Raw genomic sequence first — 14,358 nt, 5'->3', positions numbered from 1 at the left:
AGTGGTGAACGGCGTCTTTTCTCCGGAAAGGACACTACCACTTTCAAGCAGGTAGTGAACGGCGTCTTTTCTCCGGAAAAGACACTGCCACTTCCGACCAAGTGGTGAACGGCGTCTTTTCTCCGGAAAAGACCCGGCCACTTCCAAGCGGGTGGTGAACGGCGAGTTCTTTTAAGAACCATCGCAACCCGCGTAATGCCCACAAATAACACGATACGTCCCGTAAAAGGGCCGCCAACGGCGAACCTTATAAAAACAAAAATTATCGCCGACCGGGCAATTATATTGCTTTAAAAAAAAAAAAATAAAAATAAAAAATAAAGTCTACACAACGTAACGTGAAAACAAAGAAATTTCATTATCAAAAAGAGGGCTGTACAACATATATTGTGCAAGTATGAAAGCAAAAGGCGTTTGGACCAAACGCATAATCACAACCCCCAACCCAAAAAACAACAAAAAGAGACAATAAACCGTCAACTGTTATCAGCCGGCGAACCTCCGTCATCCTCCCCGGGAATTTCCGAAAGGGGGACAAGCTTCCCCTTATGAACGTCCATCCCCAGGTCCCACTCCACAGANGTCGGGTCAAAGTTGAAGAAATAGGCGGCCTGGCGGATGGCCTTGAANAAGCCCTCTTCATGTTCCAATTGAACATCTTGGTTGAGCCGCGTGATGGTACCCGCCAGCTCCCCTTGCAGGCGGATGTTCTCGGCATGCATCTCAACCAACTCTTCATCCCGGGACGAGACCTTTTTGCCCGCTTCGGCCAAGGCGGCTCGCTGGCGGCTATTCTCTTCCTGCTCCGCCTCGTACTTCAATCCCAAATCACTAAGTTTTTGGGTAAGAGTTTCCACTTCGGCACAGGCGTCCGCCAACTTCTTCTGCAAACCCACCCGCTCTGCGTCACAGTTAGCGTGCTCAAAGGTGAGCGACTCCAAGCTCGCCTTCGCTTCAGCGCCCGCCTTCTTCTCGGCTATCAACTCTCGTTGAATAGCATCCAGCCCCCGGCGGTCAGCGAACTTCTCTGCATACCACATCAGCATGGCCCCCCGGCTGCTGTGCTCCAAGGCAGCCTTGAGCAACTGTTGTTCTGAGAGCTGCTCAACGATTTCGCGCTGTGCAGAGCTCATCCGGAAGTCCAGCCGGTCGCTCACGCCGAAAGCTGGGTCCATAAGACCGCCAGGAAGAGGTTGGGGAGTACGCTCCCGCCTGCTTCTCTTTGAGGAAGACCTTTCACCCTCCTTAGACCTCCTCTTCTTCTTTCGAGAAGCATCGGCGCGGGAGGGTTCGGAGGGATTGGCAGCGGTCTTCTCAACGTCAGCAACGGTCACCTGGGGAACTGACCCAGCGGGAGGGTCAACAACAGTAACCTCGTCGGGAGCTGGACCACCGCCGGTAAGCGGAATGGCCACGGGAGTGGAGTCCACGCTCGGCCCTCGGCGAACGACCTTGAGAGTAGGTTTGGGGGGGGGAATCTTCACATCACCGCCCAGGCGAGGATCCTTCTTCTGGGCCGGAGGGATATACTTCGTCTTACGGGGGCCGGGGAACGACATAGCACCTGCAAGGAGAGTAAAATCAGCCAGAACGAAACATAAACATAACGATACAAAACAATAAAATCGTACCAAACGCCACGTTACTAAAATCCTCGTGGCATAGGCATTCAACCANCTTGCGGGCGGGGAGGCGACGGGGGAGATCGTTAATAAGCCTTACGGCCTCACGCTCAGATGNAGTCAAATCACACGCCGGCACCGACTTTATTTGGGCCGGCTCCTCGGTCCAGTAAAAAGGAAACAGGGGTTCACCGGAGGGGTCCACAAATTCCTTCCGGCCGCCTTCTTTTATTATTATTTTAAAGAACTTGTGCTTAAAGTCCTTGAAAGAATCCGCATAGTTTTGAAACAAACCCTGTTGGATGGACCTCAACGACACCCAACCTCGCGTCGTGACCGGCCGAACGTGGAAGTAATGAAAGAAGACAGATGTTGAAAGCTCGACGCCTAAAGCCGTGCATATCACCACGAACGCCTGAATACAGGCCCAGCTGTTCGGATGCAATTGGGCGGGGGCGACATTCATTCTCTTCAGGACGGCAGCCTGGAACCGAGTAAATGGGATCCGCACCATCATGCGACGGAACAAATAGGTATAAACGAAAAAGAAATCCTCGGAGCTCGTCCCTTTCCCGTGACACACCCGTTCGTTGGGATAACACACGCTAATCCGAAAAAGTTGAGCGTCCGCCTCATCACGAGCTATGAAGGACTGGTTGGCCCACTCCAAGAGGACTCCCCGGTTCTGAAACTCGGATTCATAGGTTCCCACGTCATGGGGGGCCCAGTCATACCCCCTTATTACTGGCCATCCTCCGGCCGGCATGGGACGGATGGGTTCAAGCTGCACGCCTCCCTCTAAGAGATAGAGAGCCGTCCCGTGTATGATTCGGTCTGCTGGCTGTCCGGCATCTGACTGTTCGGCCCTCGAAGATGATCCCGAGCTGNGGCGTACGCGTGTTAACAAACCCCATATATATATATATATATATATATATATATATATATATATATATATATATATATATATATATATATATATAGTTTTTAATGTTAACATTTAATTATTATTTTTGAACTTACAATGCCATAGAAGTATTTAAAATATTCAAAGTAAACTCAGTGGCGTGACATCACGTTAAGGGTTTGGAAAGAAGATGGCGGCGATTTCTTCTGCTGAAATATTACCTAATGAAGTCATAGCAGAAATTCTGTCGTGGCTTCCTGCGAAGACTCTCATACGATTCAGGTGTGTTTCCAAGACATGGAATTCCCTTATCATCAATTCTTACTTTGTGAAATTGCATCATAAAAGATCCATTCTCTTTCAAATGGATTTGAGGAATGAAGCCAAAGCTTACGGTATAATGGGAGAAAAACATTTGTATCGTGCTCTTAAGAATTCTTACCGTCAACATTATGGTGTCTCCATGAAGGAAGCAGAGCGCGCCTGCGAATGTTTCCGTGTGGCAGAGGATGAAAGTTATGCTGCTGCCATGAAGGAAGCTGCTATGAAAGAAGCAGCAGGCCGCGACCGGAAACGTGACGCAGAAAATGCCCCTACTCTTCTATGCTGCTTGCTCCTACTTTACGGTTTAGTTTGCCTCTTCGGCTATCGTGGCTAAGCTTGTTTTTTCTACCAGAGATTGTTCTTCTTCCTCTTTTCTTCGCCAATAATTTCACGGTCCGTAAGTTAATTTTTTTTTAAACTTTTGTAAACAAAACTTTGATCTTTTTAACATTCTTAGATTCTGTACTGGGGACTACCGACCGGTCCTGGTCAATGCCGGACGGAAGACCCCCGCTATCCGACGTTATCTGTTATAGACGAAGCCGACGGTAGAAAAAGGATCCCCCGAACGGGCCTGACGTCTAGCGCTCAAGCTTTGTGAAAATCTGCTTTCCGACATCTACCAACAGCTAAAGACTACCGGCCGGTTGCACAATGACCGGACGACCAGACACGAAATCCACCCGTAGAATGAGACTTAAGGAGGAGCACACGGTCGGCATAACGACCGGACGGTCACGATCAANAAAAGGTTAAGGTAAATATGGAAAGATTAGCATAATCCAGTGTTTTAGATGGTTGGGCCATAATTGGGCCTTAATTAAGGTAATCTTAATACCAGGCCCATGTCCACCACTATAAATACAAGTCAAAGGTCACAGGTAGGTGGATTCATTGATTGCACATTTAATACTGACTTAATATTCCCGATCGGGTAACAAAACTGACTTAAGCATCGGAGTGCCTTTAGCAGGTACCCTGCGGGAACACAGGAGCACAGGGGAGCACAGGAGAAGCTGGACAGGAAATTGAGTTGGAAATTGTGTAGGTGATTTAGGTCTCGGCCCTATACCGGAACAGATTCTTTTTTTTATAATCTTTGATTTGGTTTAGTAAATTCTCGTTTTCCTTATATTGCATTGTGTTATTTTTGAAGTGGTGGCTATGTCTTTATCTCTTAAGATTTGGAAACAACTTACAGAACATTCACGTATTATTTAGGGTTTTGGTAACATCTGTTTTTGTGTATTATATTTTGTTATGTATAGATGGATGAATTTAGGATTTTATCATAATATAGTATTATTTTTTAAAATTTTGAAATTGTTTGTTTTAACAACATAATATAATATTAAAAATTTATTGATGGTTAGACGGAGATTTGTATATACTAAACTGATTTTTATATAATATATACCGTCATTAAATTGGTTTTTATCTAAAATATCATTAAATTGATTTTTGTATATTTAGTTGTTAAATTGATTTCTGCATATTTGGTTGTTGGTTTCCACATTGCTAAATTGGTTTTTATATATTTAATTACTAAAATAGTTTTTATATTAGGAACAGAAAATTTGTAACTAATATTAGTTATCAATCTTTTAGCTTCTTATAATTATTGAACTTTAAATTGGTGACTAATTTTATCATTTTAATGACCAATAATTTAGTTTCTAATAGTCACATTTTCTTGTATTGTGAATATAAAATCAAAATTACTAATTAAACATTTAAAAATATTCTTTTACTATAATAAAACTAAATTATATATTATTAATACAATTTTTTTATTTCATTAATTTTGTTTAAAATCTATTATAATAATATACATTTATTTAAGTCCGTCTCCGTATTTTAATTAATTAGGATGTAAACTTATGGAACTTTAAGAGTCATAATTACAATATGAAATATTACGATCATATAATTATAATACAGAATATTATGAATAATATTAAAGGTGTTGTAAATTTTTACGAATTACGAAAATATAAAACATATAAAATATATGATAGATAAAAAAGATATGTTATTTGAAGAAACTTGTTATTTTATTTTATTCATACACTATATATATTACAAAATGTAACAAAATATAAAATATTCATAAAAATATTATTTGTCTATATCAGTTCACCATTTATCTGTTAAGAATGCGCTTTTCACTTGGTCGCATTTTATAAAATAATTCATCGACAATCACACGTGAACAAATGAAAAATAGTCGTCAAATACCTTACATTATTTTCTAGTCGTCAAATACTTTACATTATTTTTTTTTTTAAAATAAGGTAAAAAAGTTATTAATTTAGGGAATTTTTTCTTTCTAAAATTATTGACCCGAAAATTTTCTCTTTACATTAAGAGCACTATTAGGAATTTTAAATTTTACCAAAGCAAAAAAAACAAAGAAATAAAGGAGATTTTAAAAATTAATTGCATAATACATTAATTTTCATTTTACAAAAAAAAAACATGTAATAACCTGAAATTATTAATCAGGAAAGAAATTGTGCTTAAGTAAATGAAACCAAAGCTCTTAAAAATTAATCACATTGACATTAAAGAGTATCTCTTTTACAAACATCTAGCCATTTCTTCACTCTTTCATTCTCTCTCTAGAAAAATCTATCTCTCATTTTCTGCCTTCTCTCTACCCCTATTCATCACTGATCTAGTGGATTTCCAATTAGGTAGTGTTCTAGTGATCGCTACTCAGAGAACTTCGTCTTCAACCAATCAGTTTCTTCAATCTGACTGGTGAGTGGAATCCCTCTTTTCTTCCATGAATCCTTGAGTCTTGATCATGCAATTGAAGTTGTTGCATGTTTATAAGGATTCCATTTTCAATTTTTGACTTAAATTAGGTTATGAGAATTATTCCTTGTTTCCAATTTATGATTTGTAGGCTTCCATAGAATTTTTGTGAGACGCAAGCTTGAATCGGGTTTAGTTGAGTTATGCCACTATTTGAGGTAAGGGAAGTTGGATTTAAATTCTTGCTTATAGAATGTTAGCTTGCTTGTGTTAATTTTTGTAAAGCTATTGGATTGATGCATGTGTAAACTATGTAACAGACTGTGCTACTGTTTGAACTAGATTGATGAATGTATTTGCGGGAATGTGTGTTTGTTGATCTATGAATTATGTGATTGGGTATGTGATGAATTAGGAATTGGTATAACCATGTGTATGTTGTGGATTTGAGTGTTTAGAAGTTGAAATTCAAGTTATGCAGTTAGCTAGGTAAATAGTAGATTTAATTACAGTGTTCAAGTCAAAATTTAGGGAAGTATAGTAGTGATTTTGTGAATTAGGGGTCAAGAGTTGATTTAGGCCATTAAGACAACTGAGTTGAGTCATATGTGACTTATTAGAAGCAAAAAAAGGGTCAGAAATAGTTTCTAAATGGTAAATCTGAAATTGAGTATCTAAGTGAATGAAAGTAGAGTCTTATATCCTAATTCCATGCATAACTACTAGAGATTCATGTTAGTAATGTATGTGAGCTCTTAAACAAGTTTAAATTCACCCATACTTCGAATTAGGAGTGCTAAAAGTTCATCAAAATGATTAGAATTGGTATAGGAGGGTAAAATTGCTTCACTATGAAGGTTTTAAGGTGCTGCAGATTGTATATATATGATTGATAACTTCAATCTTAATTAAAGTTGTACATATAATTAGTCACTTCAACCTGAACTCAATTTCATTAAAATCATAAATATAATTGTTAACTTCTATTATCTGAAGATATAAAAGAATTAATTACATTAAAATTATGCAATAATTTAACCACTTCTTCGATTATATTAAATAAAATAAATAATTTAAAATATAAAAAATTGAAAAAGTTAAAGTCGTATGTCTCAAATAAGACTTTACCAAAAAAAAAATAATAATAAAGAAATCGTACTCCACACATTCCACTTTAAATTTTTTAATTTTTTATTATGAAATTATTTATTTTATTTTAAACAAATTTTTACTTTAATAGTTTTTCTTAAATATAAAAATAATATATTTTTCTAAAAATTCTTATTTACATATATACAATAAATAAAAATATGTATAAAATTTAATAATCAAATTTTAAAAAAGTGAAATATGAAATATTTTCATAAAATGTTTTATTTTTATTTTATTAATCAAATTATAATAAATAATCTCAAAATAAAAAAAAAATTATACAAAAATTTTAAATATTTAAGTTCTTTCTAATCAAATTATTAAAAACATAAAAATACTAAAGATTACTAAAAATTTTAAATTAATAAAACAAATGTCTCGAAATTTAAATATATAAGTATACAACCCTTTAAAAAAAGACGTAAAAGAACTTAAAAACTAATTAATCAAATTGAAAAATAATTTAAATAAAAATATATTTATATACAAAATTTAGAATAACGATTTTTTTTATATAAAATAAAATAAATAATTTTATAATATAAAAGAATGGAAAAAGTTGATATTCAATGCCTCAAGTACAATTATCATCCTTGACACATGTGACTTCAAATTTTAAATTTTTTTAAAATTTTAAATTATTTATTTTAGTTAATATAATCGAAGAAGTCGTTAAATAATTGTATAATTTTGGTGTAATTCATTCAAGACTTCTGTTAATCGAAGTCGTCAACAATATTCACCATTTTAATAAGATTAAAATGGTCAATCACATGTATAACGTTATTTAATGTTGAAATAGCTAATTACATATATGTTTTTACTTAACAGTATTAATTAATTAGATTTAATTACATCACCAAACTTAAAAATAACTTCAATATTATTAAAAAATTATACAGTATTTTACTTTTTCATGATAAAATTGTCATGTAATTTAATTTTTTCAATAATTAATTTAAAATGTAATCCAAATATGTGTATGTGTGTGTTTTCATCCTATAAAAAAATTAAATTGCTTATAGTAACTACATTAAAGTAAACTTCTTTAAAAAAAAATGGTACTATATTGAGATTATGTGATTTATGGTTGTTAAGAAAGTAACATCATAGTTACTTCCAAATATCTAAAATCTAAGATCTAACGTTGGATGTAGTCAAAAGCATATATGTCTAACACGCTTTCATTTTTGTAAGATAAGAAATGATTCTATATTGTAAAAAAAATGGTAATATGAATAAAAAAGCAGGAGAATCTGATGCACCCAAATTCAAACTATTCTGTCTACACACATTTCGATGTGCTCCTTCTGTATTGGACAATCAGAAACAAACATTCTTTTCTAAATTTTTGTTAACATCTTCATTTTACGATGTTGCAGCACTCGGGTTGGACCACTGTTCCAAATGTTAATAATAATAATAATAATAATAATTTAAATGTGTGTAGTCTGAAAATTATAAATTTGGAAGGGAAATCAGAAGTTTTTTTTCTATTTGAAATTTTGACATGCTTTTATTTTTAAAATTTAAAAAGAATAAATGTAATTTTTTAATCCAATAATACTGAATTTTAAGTTTACAATTAAATTAAAGGTGTTAAATAATTTAAATAACTATAATGTTGATATGAAATACCGAAATTTAATACACTTTTATTAGAATATATATATATATATATATATATATATATATATAATTTTAAAATTTAAATATCAAACTATATAAAAATTTATTAATTTATATCAAAATTTACAAAAATAAAAAACATTTTTGTACCAGACGTGGGTTGACCCGGCGAATTGAATCGGACGGTCTAAGAATTGGTTGATTTAGACTATGACCGGACAGCTTAGGAACTAGTTATTTGATTTCACTTGCGATTTACACTAAATTTAAGGTAAGAAGTGATTAGAGTTATTAAATCAGGATTAGATCGTGATTAAGATTTCACTAATCTTAGATTCATTACAAAAACTATAAATATAGGTCAAAAGTGAGAGATAGGTGATTCATATTTAGTACACATTTATTACTGTTCCGAATTTACTGTGTGAACTGAATAGTGACTTGAGCGGAAAACCTTTGACAGGTACCCGACCGTCCCACTTGAAGAAGAAGACCAAAGAGCTCGACCGGAAAGTGATTGAATAACATCAAAAGAGATATAAAAATAAAACAGACTGAAAAGATAAATTGTGAAAGTATTGACAGTAACTCGATCCCACAACCGAAACAATTTTTAATACTATATATATAAAAAATTTCAGCACTTTGGTATCAGTAACTCATAATTTCTTAGAACACTTTCCTTCCTCTTTTTGCCAATACAATATTAAAATATTCTATGCCATCTGTAATTTGGTTTTTATAAACACTCAGAATATATATATATATATATATATATATAGAGAGAGAGAGAGAAAGAGCATCATTCACAGAAAAGAGAAAAAGAAAGATAAATGCTGTTAATGTTCTTCCTAATCCTTTGGGTTGTACAGCTTAGAACTGAAACTGGAATAACTATCATATTTTTTATATTATTAGAGAGAATAAAACGTATATGCACTTTTTAAGATGATTTTTTCCCTTAATTGTTGAGGGAAAGTCTCATTTGTATTTTTTTTTTCACTTATAATCTTATTTAATAATCCTATGAACTAAAACAGCAAAGAAATATAAATTTGTCGTTTTCAGAATGAACAAAGGCTGCAAGAAGAAAAGTCATTCACTGCTGTGCTAAACTTTTGTGCTTAAATAATTCCTTAACCACTTTTTTCTTTTCAAATCACATGTTTTACATATGCATTTTAAATTATGTTGATAAACTACTTTGACAATAGTCGGTAATATTTATTATAGCATTAGGAAAAGAAGAGAAAATCGAGAAAATAAAAAAAGGATAAAAAAATAGAAAGAAAGAACAATCAACCTTACGTGGTAGTTCCAGTTTTCTTTCCCTTTGAGAAAAACAGGGATTCCCATCATCTCTCTGTTATTTTCCCTATCTTCTCTTTCCATTTATTGGTCAACCTTTGCTTCATTTGTTCACTTTTTCTTTCCCTTCCAAGTCTTTCCTTCTTAGGTTCAAGGGACTTTCAGACCCTTTACTATTCTTCATGTCAAACTAGCCATGTTCTTCAGTTTTTCTTTCTTTTCTTCTTTGCAGCCTTTTGAAGCCTCTTCCAAGTGTCTCTTGCTCAAGGTTTTTGATTCTGGTTCATTCTCTCAAGCTGCTTTTGAGTTCATCTTCACTCTTAACTCTAAGGGTCACACTCTGTAGTATATATCCTTCTTTGCCTCTGGATATCTCTTTCCGTACAAGTTAACTCATAAAAGTACAAACTTTATTGTCTCATTCCTCAATTTCTTTGATGGGTCGTCCCCAGATGAAAAATTCATCTCAATTTATGCTTTCCAGTATTCTGAGTTTTGTTGCTTGACTTGCAAGTGACTTTGGTGCTGCGGTTGGGGAAACAGTGCCTTTGTGGAACTTTGCTTATTTGAGCTTGGTTTGTTTAGCTGTATAATTTGTTGTCTAGCTTTTCAATTGAGATGGGTACTTGAAGGGGTCTGATTTCTTCTTCTGGTTCTAAATTAAGTCAACCAGTTGTTTGACTCAATTTAAACCTATGGTATTTGGGGTCATGGATAATTCAAATGATTCATCATCATCCTTGAGTTTTGTATCATCTCACCTCTCACATGGTTCTAGTAATCACAACGCGTCTTCCTCTACCAGCAATGAGCATGTGGCAAATATTGAAATTTTGACTCTGAGTAAGCTCAGTGGAAGCCTTGAGAAGTTACTGATTGATGCTGAGTATGATTATAGTGATGCTGAGATTCTCGTTGAAGACATATGTGTGGGAGTTCATCGCTGTATATTGGCCTCGCGTAGTCCTTTTTTTCATGAGCTTTTTAAAAAAGGAACGGGTGGCTCAGGGAAGGAAGGAAAACCAAGGTATCTCATGTCAGAATTGTTGCCTTATGGCACAGTTGGATATGAAGCTTTCCAAGTTTTCTTGTACTATCTGTATACTGGAAAGCTAAAAGCTTCACCAACAGAAGTGACAACATGTGTTGATGAAACATGTATCCATGATGCATGTCGGCCTGCTATCAATTATGCATTGGAGCTGATGTATGCTTCTGCCACTTTTCAGATGAAAGAGCTGGTTTTACTTTTTCAGGTATGTTGTGTTTTAGGCTGAGTATTTCCTCATTTCTTGTTATTTTTCCTTTTCATTGTTAAATTTTCCACAAAAGAGATGAAATTGACAACTTTGAAGCAATTCCACTGATCATTCTTGGCTGAAAAAATCAAACACCCCCTGTTAATACTACCAGAAAAAGTACTCCCAAAGTTCACCTATTACCTAAGACAAACAGCATATAAACATTATAGTTTTTGCAGGTTTTGGAAACTGTTTCGAAATTTACATGCTTATCTTTCGGAATGTGTTCAAACTCTTTATCTATTTTCCTAGCAAACGTATTCTGAAACAGATTTACTCCTAGCCTGCATGCAAGCACACATGCATACTTTTGATCATGATTATCAAACTCTCGAGATAACTCTTAAACTCTTAAACTCTTACGAGTTTACGTTCCTAGACATGGTTTCCGAGTTAACTCGGAAGTAAACTCTTTTGCGCGTAAACTCGGTAGAATTAATTGTGAAATCGGTAGGATAGTGTAGAATCGCAAGTTTGGAGCGATTCTACGAGCTTGAAAGGGGTAAAAATTAAGAAAAACAAGGTCATTTGGTCTTTTTTTATTATATATTTAATGAAATGCATCAAAATTAATGACAATAATGCAAGTATTTATGTTTTACAATATTATGAACTATATATCTATAAATTTTATTTATTTAAAATTATATAATTTTGTAGACTTATTTGAATTAAGATATTATTTAGATAGTATTTTTCATCTGAAGTAAACTCTTACGAGTGTATGAATTGAGTTCACGAATCGTGTTTACTCGACTCTCACGAGTTTACGTAAACTCGCGAGTTTGATAACCTTGCTTTTGACTCCTGCTATATAATGTGAATGTATCTTCACTGATGCAGCGGCATCTGCTAAACTTTGTTGAGAAGGCTCTTGTGGAAGATGTGATTCCTATTCTTGTGGCTGCTTTCAACTGCCAAATAGACCAGCTTCTCTCTCGGTGCATTCACAGAGTTGCAAGGTCTGACTTTGACATCATATCTCTGGAAAAAGAGCTCCCTCATGAAGTTGTGACTGAAATCAAATCGTGTCGTCTCTCATCTCAGCCAGAATCCGCAGCTGATACAATGGAAGTGGAGCCTTTGAGTGAAAAGAGTATCAGGAGAATCCATAAATCATTGGACTCTGATGATGTTGAGCTACTGAAGCTTCTTCTAAATGAGTCTAAGGTCACTCTAGATGATGCATATGCCCTGCACTATGCCTGTGCCTACAGTGATTCTAAGGTTATTCAAGAAGTTCTTGGTCTTGGTATGGCTGATATTCTTCGGAGAAATTCCCGAGGATACACTGTTCTTCATGTGGCTGCAAGGCGAAAGGATCCATCCATTTTGGTGGCACTGCTGAATAAAGGGGCATGTGCAACAGATACTACTCCAGATGGTCAAACTGCTCTTTCAATTTGTCAGAGGCTGACAAGACGCAAGGATTATCATGAGAAAACAGTGCAGGGTAAGAAATCTAACAAGGACAGGCTCTGTGTTGATCTCCTAGAGAGGGAGATGAGAAGAAGTTCTATGACTGTGAGTATGTCTGTATCATCACAGCTAACAGCTGATGATTTGCACATGAGACTAGATTACCTTGAAGATAGAGGTATGGCTTTCACTTGTCTTTGTCACTTTCTTTCCATGCATGCATCAGAATCACAGTCATTGCATGATGCTTTTCAATTTGGAGGCATTTGAAGATGAAATTAACATGTTCCATATGTTGCAGTGTTATTTGCTCAGTTGTTGTTTCCTGCTGAGGCTAGGGTAGCCATTGAGAATGCCGAGGCAGATTCTTCATCACTGTACGCAAACGAATCAGCATTGAAGGGCACAAATGGAAATCTAAAAGAAGTCGATCTAAATGAATCTCCCTCTGCTCGAGCCAGAAAACTTCAGTTAAGACTGCATGCCCTCATGAAAACAGGTATGTCCTAACACAATTTTGAAATGGCTTCCTATAATGATTATGCATGATAGTGAAACAACACTTGTCAATTAATACCAAATCAAGCTTGCATGGCCTTGTAGTATAAAAACAGTTTATACCTTGTAGTATAAGTTGTTCTGCAGAATGCCTTTTTCTTTTGTTGTTATGATAAAGTTCAATGTAAACAAAGAAGGAAATGAAATCAATGCAACTAACACAGAATTTTGTACAGTTGAGAATGGTAGGCGCTTCTTTCCACATTGTTCAGAAGTGCTTGATAAGTTTCTGGAAGATGATATACCAGATGTGTTCTTCCTAGAGAAGGGAAGTGAAGAAGAGCAGAGAATGAAGAAAGCACGGTTCATGGAACTTAAAGAAGATGTGCAGAAAGCATTTCACAAAGATATGGCTGAAAATAACCATTCAGGTTTTTCATCTTCAGTGTCCTCTTCATCATCTTCAACTCGGAGGGAAGGTCTTAACCACAGAGTGAGGAGAAAATGAACTCCATCTTCTGCTACTGCAACTTCCAAGTATAAGAACAAGCTGTGGAATATTCAATAAATAAGATGTTGTGTTAAATTAGAGTGTTTTGGTAAAGGAACAAGCACATTTTTTCTAGCTTCATTTTTGTTTCTTGCACTTGTTGGATCAAATGAAGAAAAAAAAGGAAGAACTATTGGCTTGTAGTATATTTTTTATCCTTTTCCAAGAAGCTTAAGTACTTGTAAAATCTTACATTGATATCTCAATCAACATCCTAGATTTGACCAAATTATTACATGTATAAATAGAAATAATTATTTTATAACTCATATACAAAACTGTTTATTTGATGTCATTTTTTATTGATTATCTTTGTTAGTTTTAGGATTACTATTTTGAAACTTTCTTCATTTTTATTACATTATGGTACCAGTTTCCTTTAAAGAAAATGAGTTACTCTTTTTCAGAAAGATTAATATAGAATATAAGAACTATTGCATTCTAAAATAATTTTTCAAAATAAAGTGTTCAATTTATTTATTCCTTTTATGTTAAAAAGAAGGAATGTCCTTCAATATTGATAATGCTACAGGACTAATTATGCAGGACTTTTTCTTTCTGCACCCTCAATTTTTAAAACAATCATTTTATCTTCTGTAAAAGAGAATTTTAAATTATCTGTTTTATTCAGGAAATTTCAAAACAAAATTTCGGAAATAAGATTTTAAGAATATGATGTGGTATTTTTCAAAATGAATTTTCCGAAACAAATTCTTTTAAACACAACAAATGAATTTTCAGAACTTTTTTTCTCTTCTCTTCTTTATCTGCAGTGGAAAATGGAAGTGCATCCATCCACTATGACAGCAGTGTGGTGTAGAGAAACTTTTTTTTTTTTGCTGATGGAGGTGAATTTAGTAATAATGAAGATACAGGTAGAAAAACCAT

General features: G+C 34.6%; 1 protein-coding gene across 1 annotated transcript; it reads left to right on the top strand.

Annotated features, from left to right (window-relative positions):
• Window positions 1-9,658: 9,658 nt before the first annotated feature.
• On the top strand, window positions 9,659-13,689 carry LOC106762905 (regulatory protein NPR3). The gene is made up of 4 exons (XM_014647024.2): window positions 9,659-10,958; window positions 11,847-12,600; window positions 12,724-12,921; window positions 13,157-13,689. The coding sequence occupies exons 1-4, from the start codon at window positions 10,398-10,400 to the stop codon at window positions 13,426-13,428; spliced, it is 1,785 nt and encodes a 594-aa protein (XP_014502510.1). The 5' UTR covers window positions 9,659-10,397; the 3' UTR covers window positions 13,429-13,689.
• The last annotated feature ends 669 nt before the right edge of the window (window positions 13,690-14,358 follow it).

This window comes from Vigna radiata, chromosome 6, assembly GCF_000741045.1.
Source record: "Vigna radiata var. radiata cultivar VC1973A chromosome 6, Vradiata_ver6, whole genome shotgun sequence".
NCBI classification, from domain to species: domain Eukaryota; kingdom Viridiplantae; phylum Streptophyta; class Magnoliopsida; order Fabales; family Fabaceae; genus Vigna; species Vigna radiata.
The sequence above is the reverse complement of the archived record's forward strand: the minus strand, read 5'-3'. Positions and strand labels throughout refer to the sequence as shown.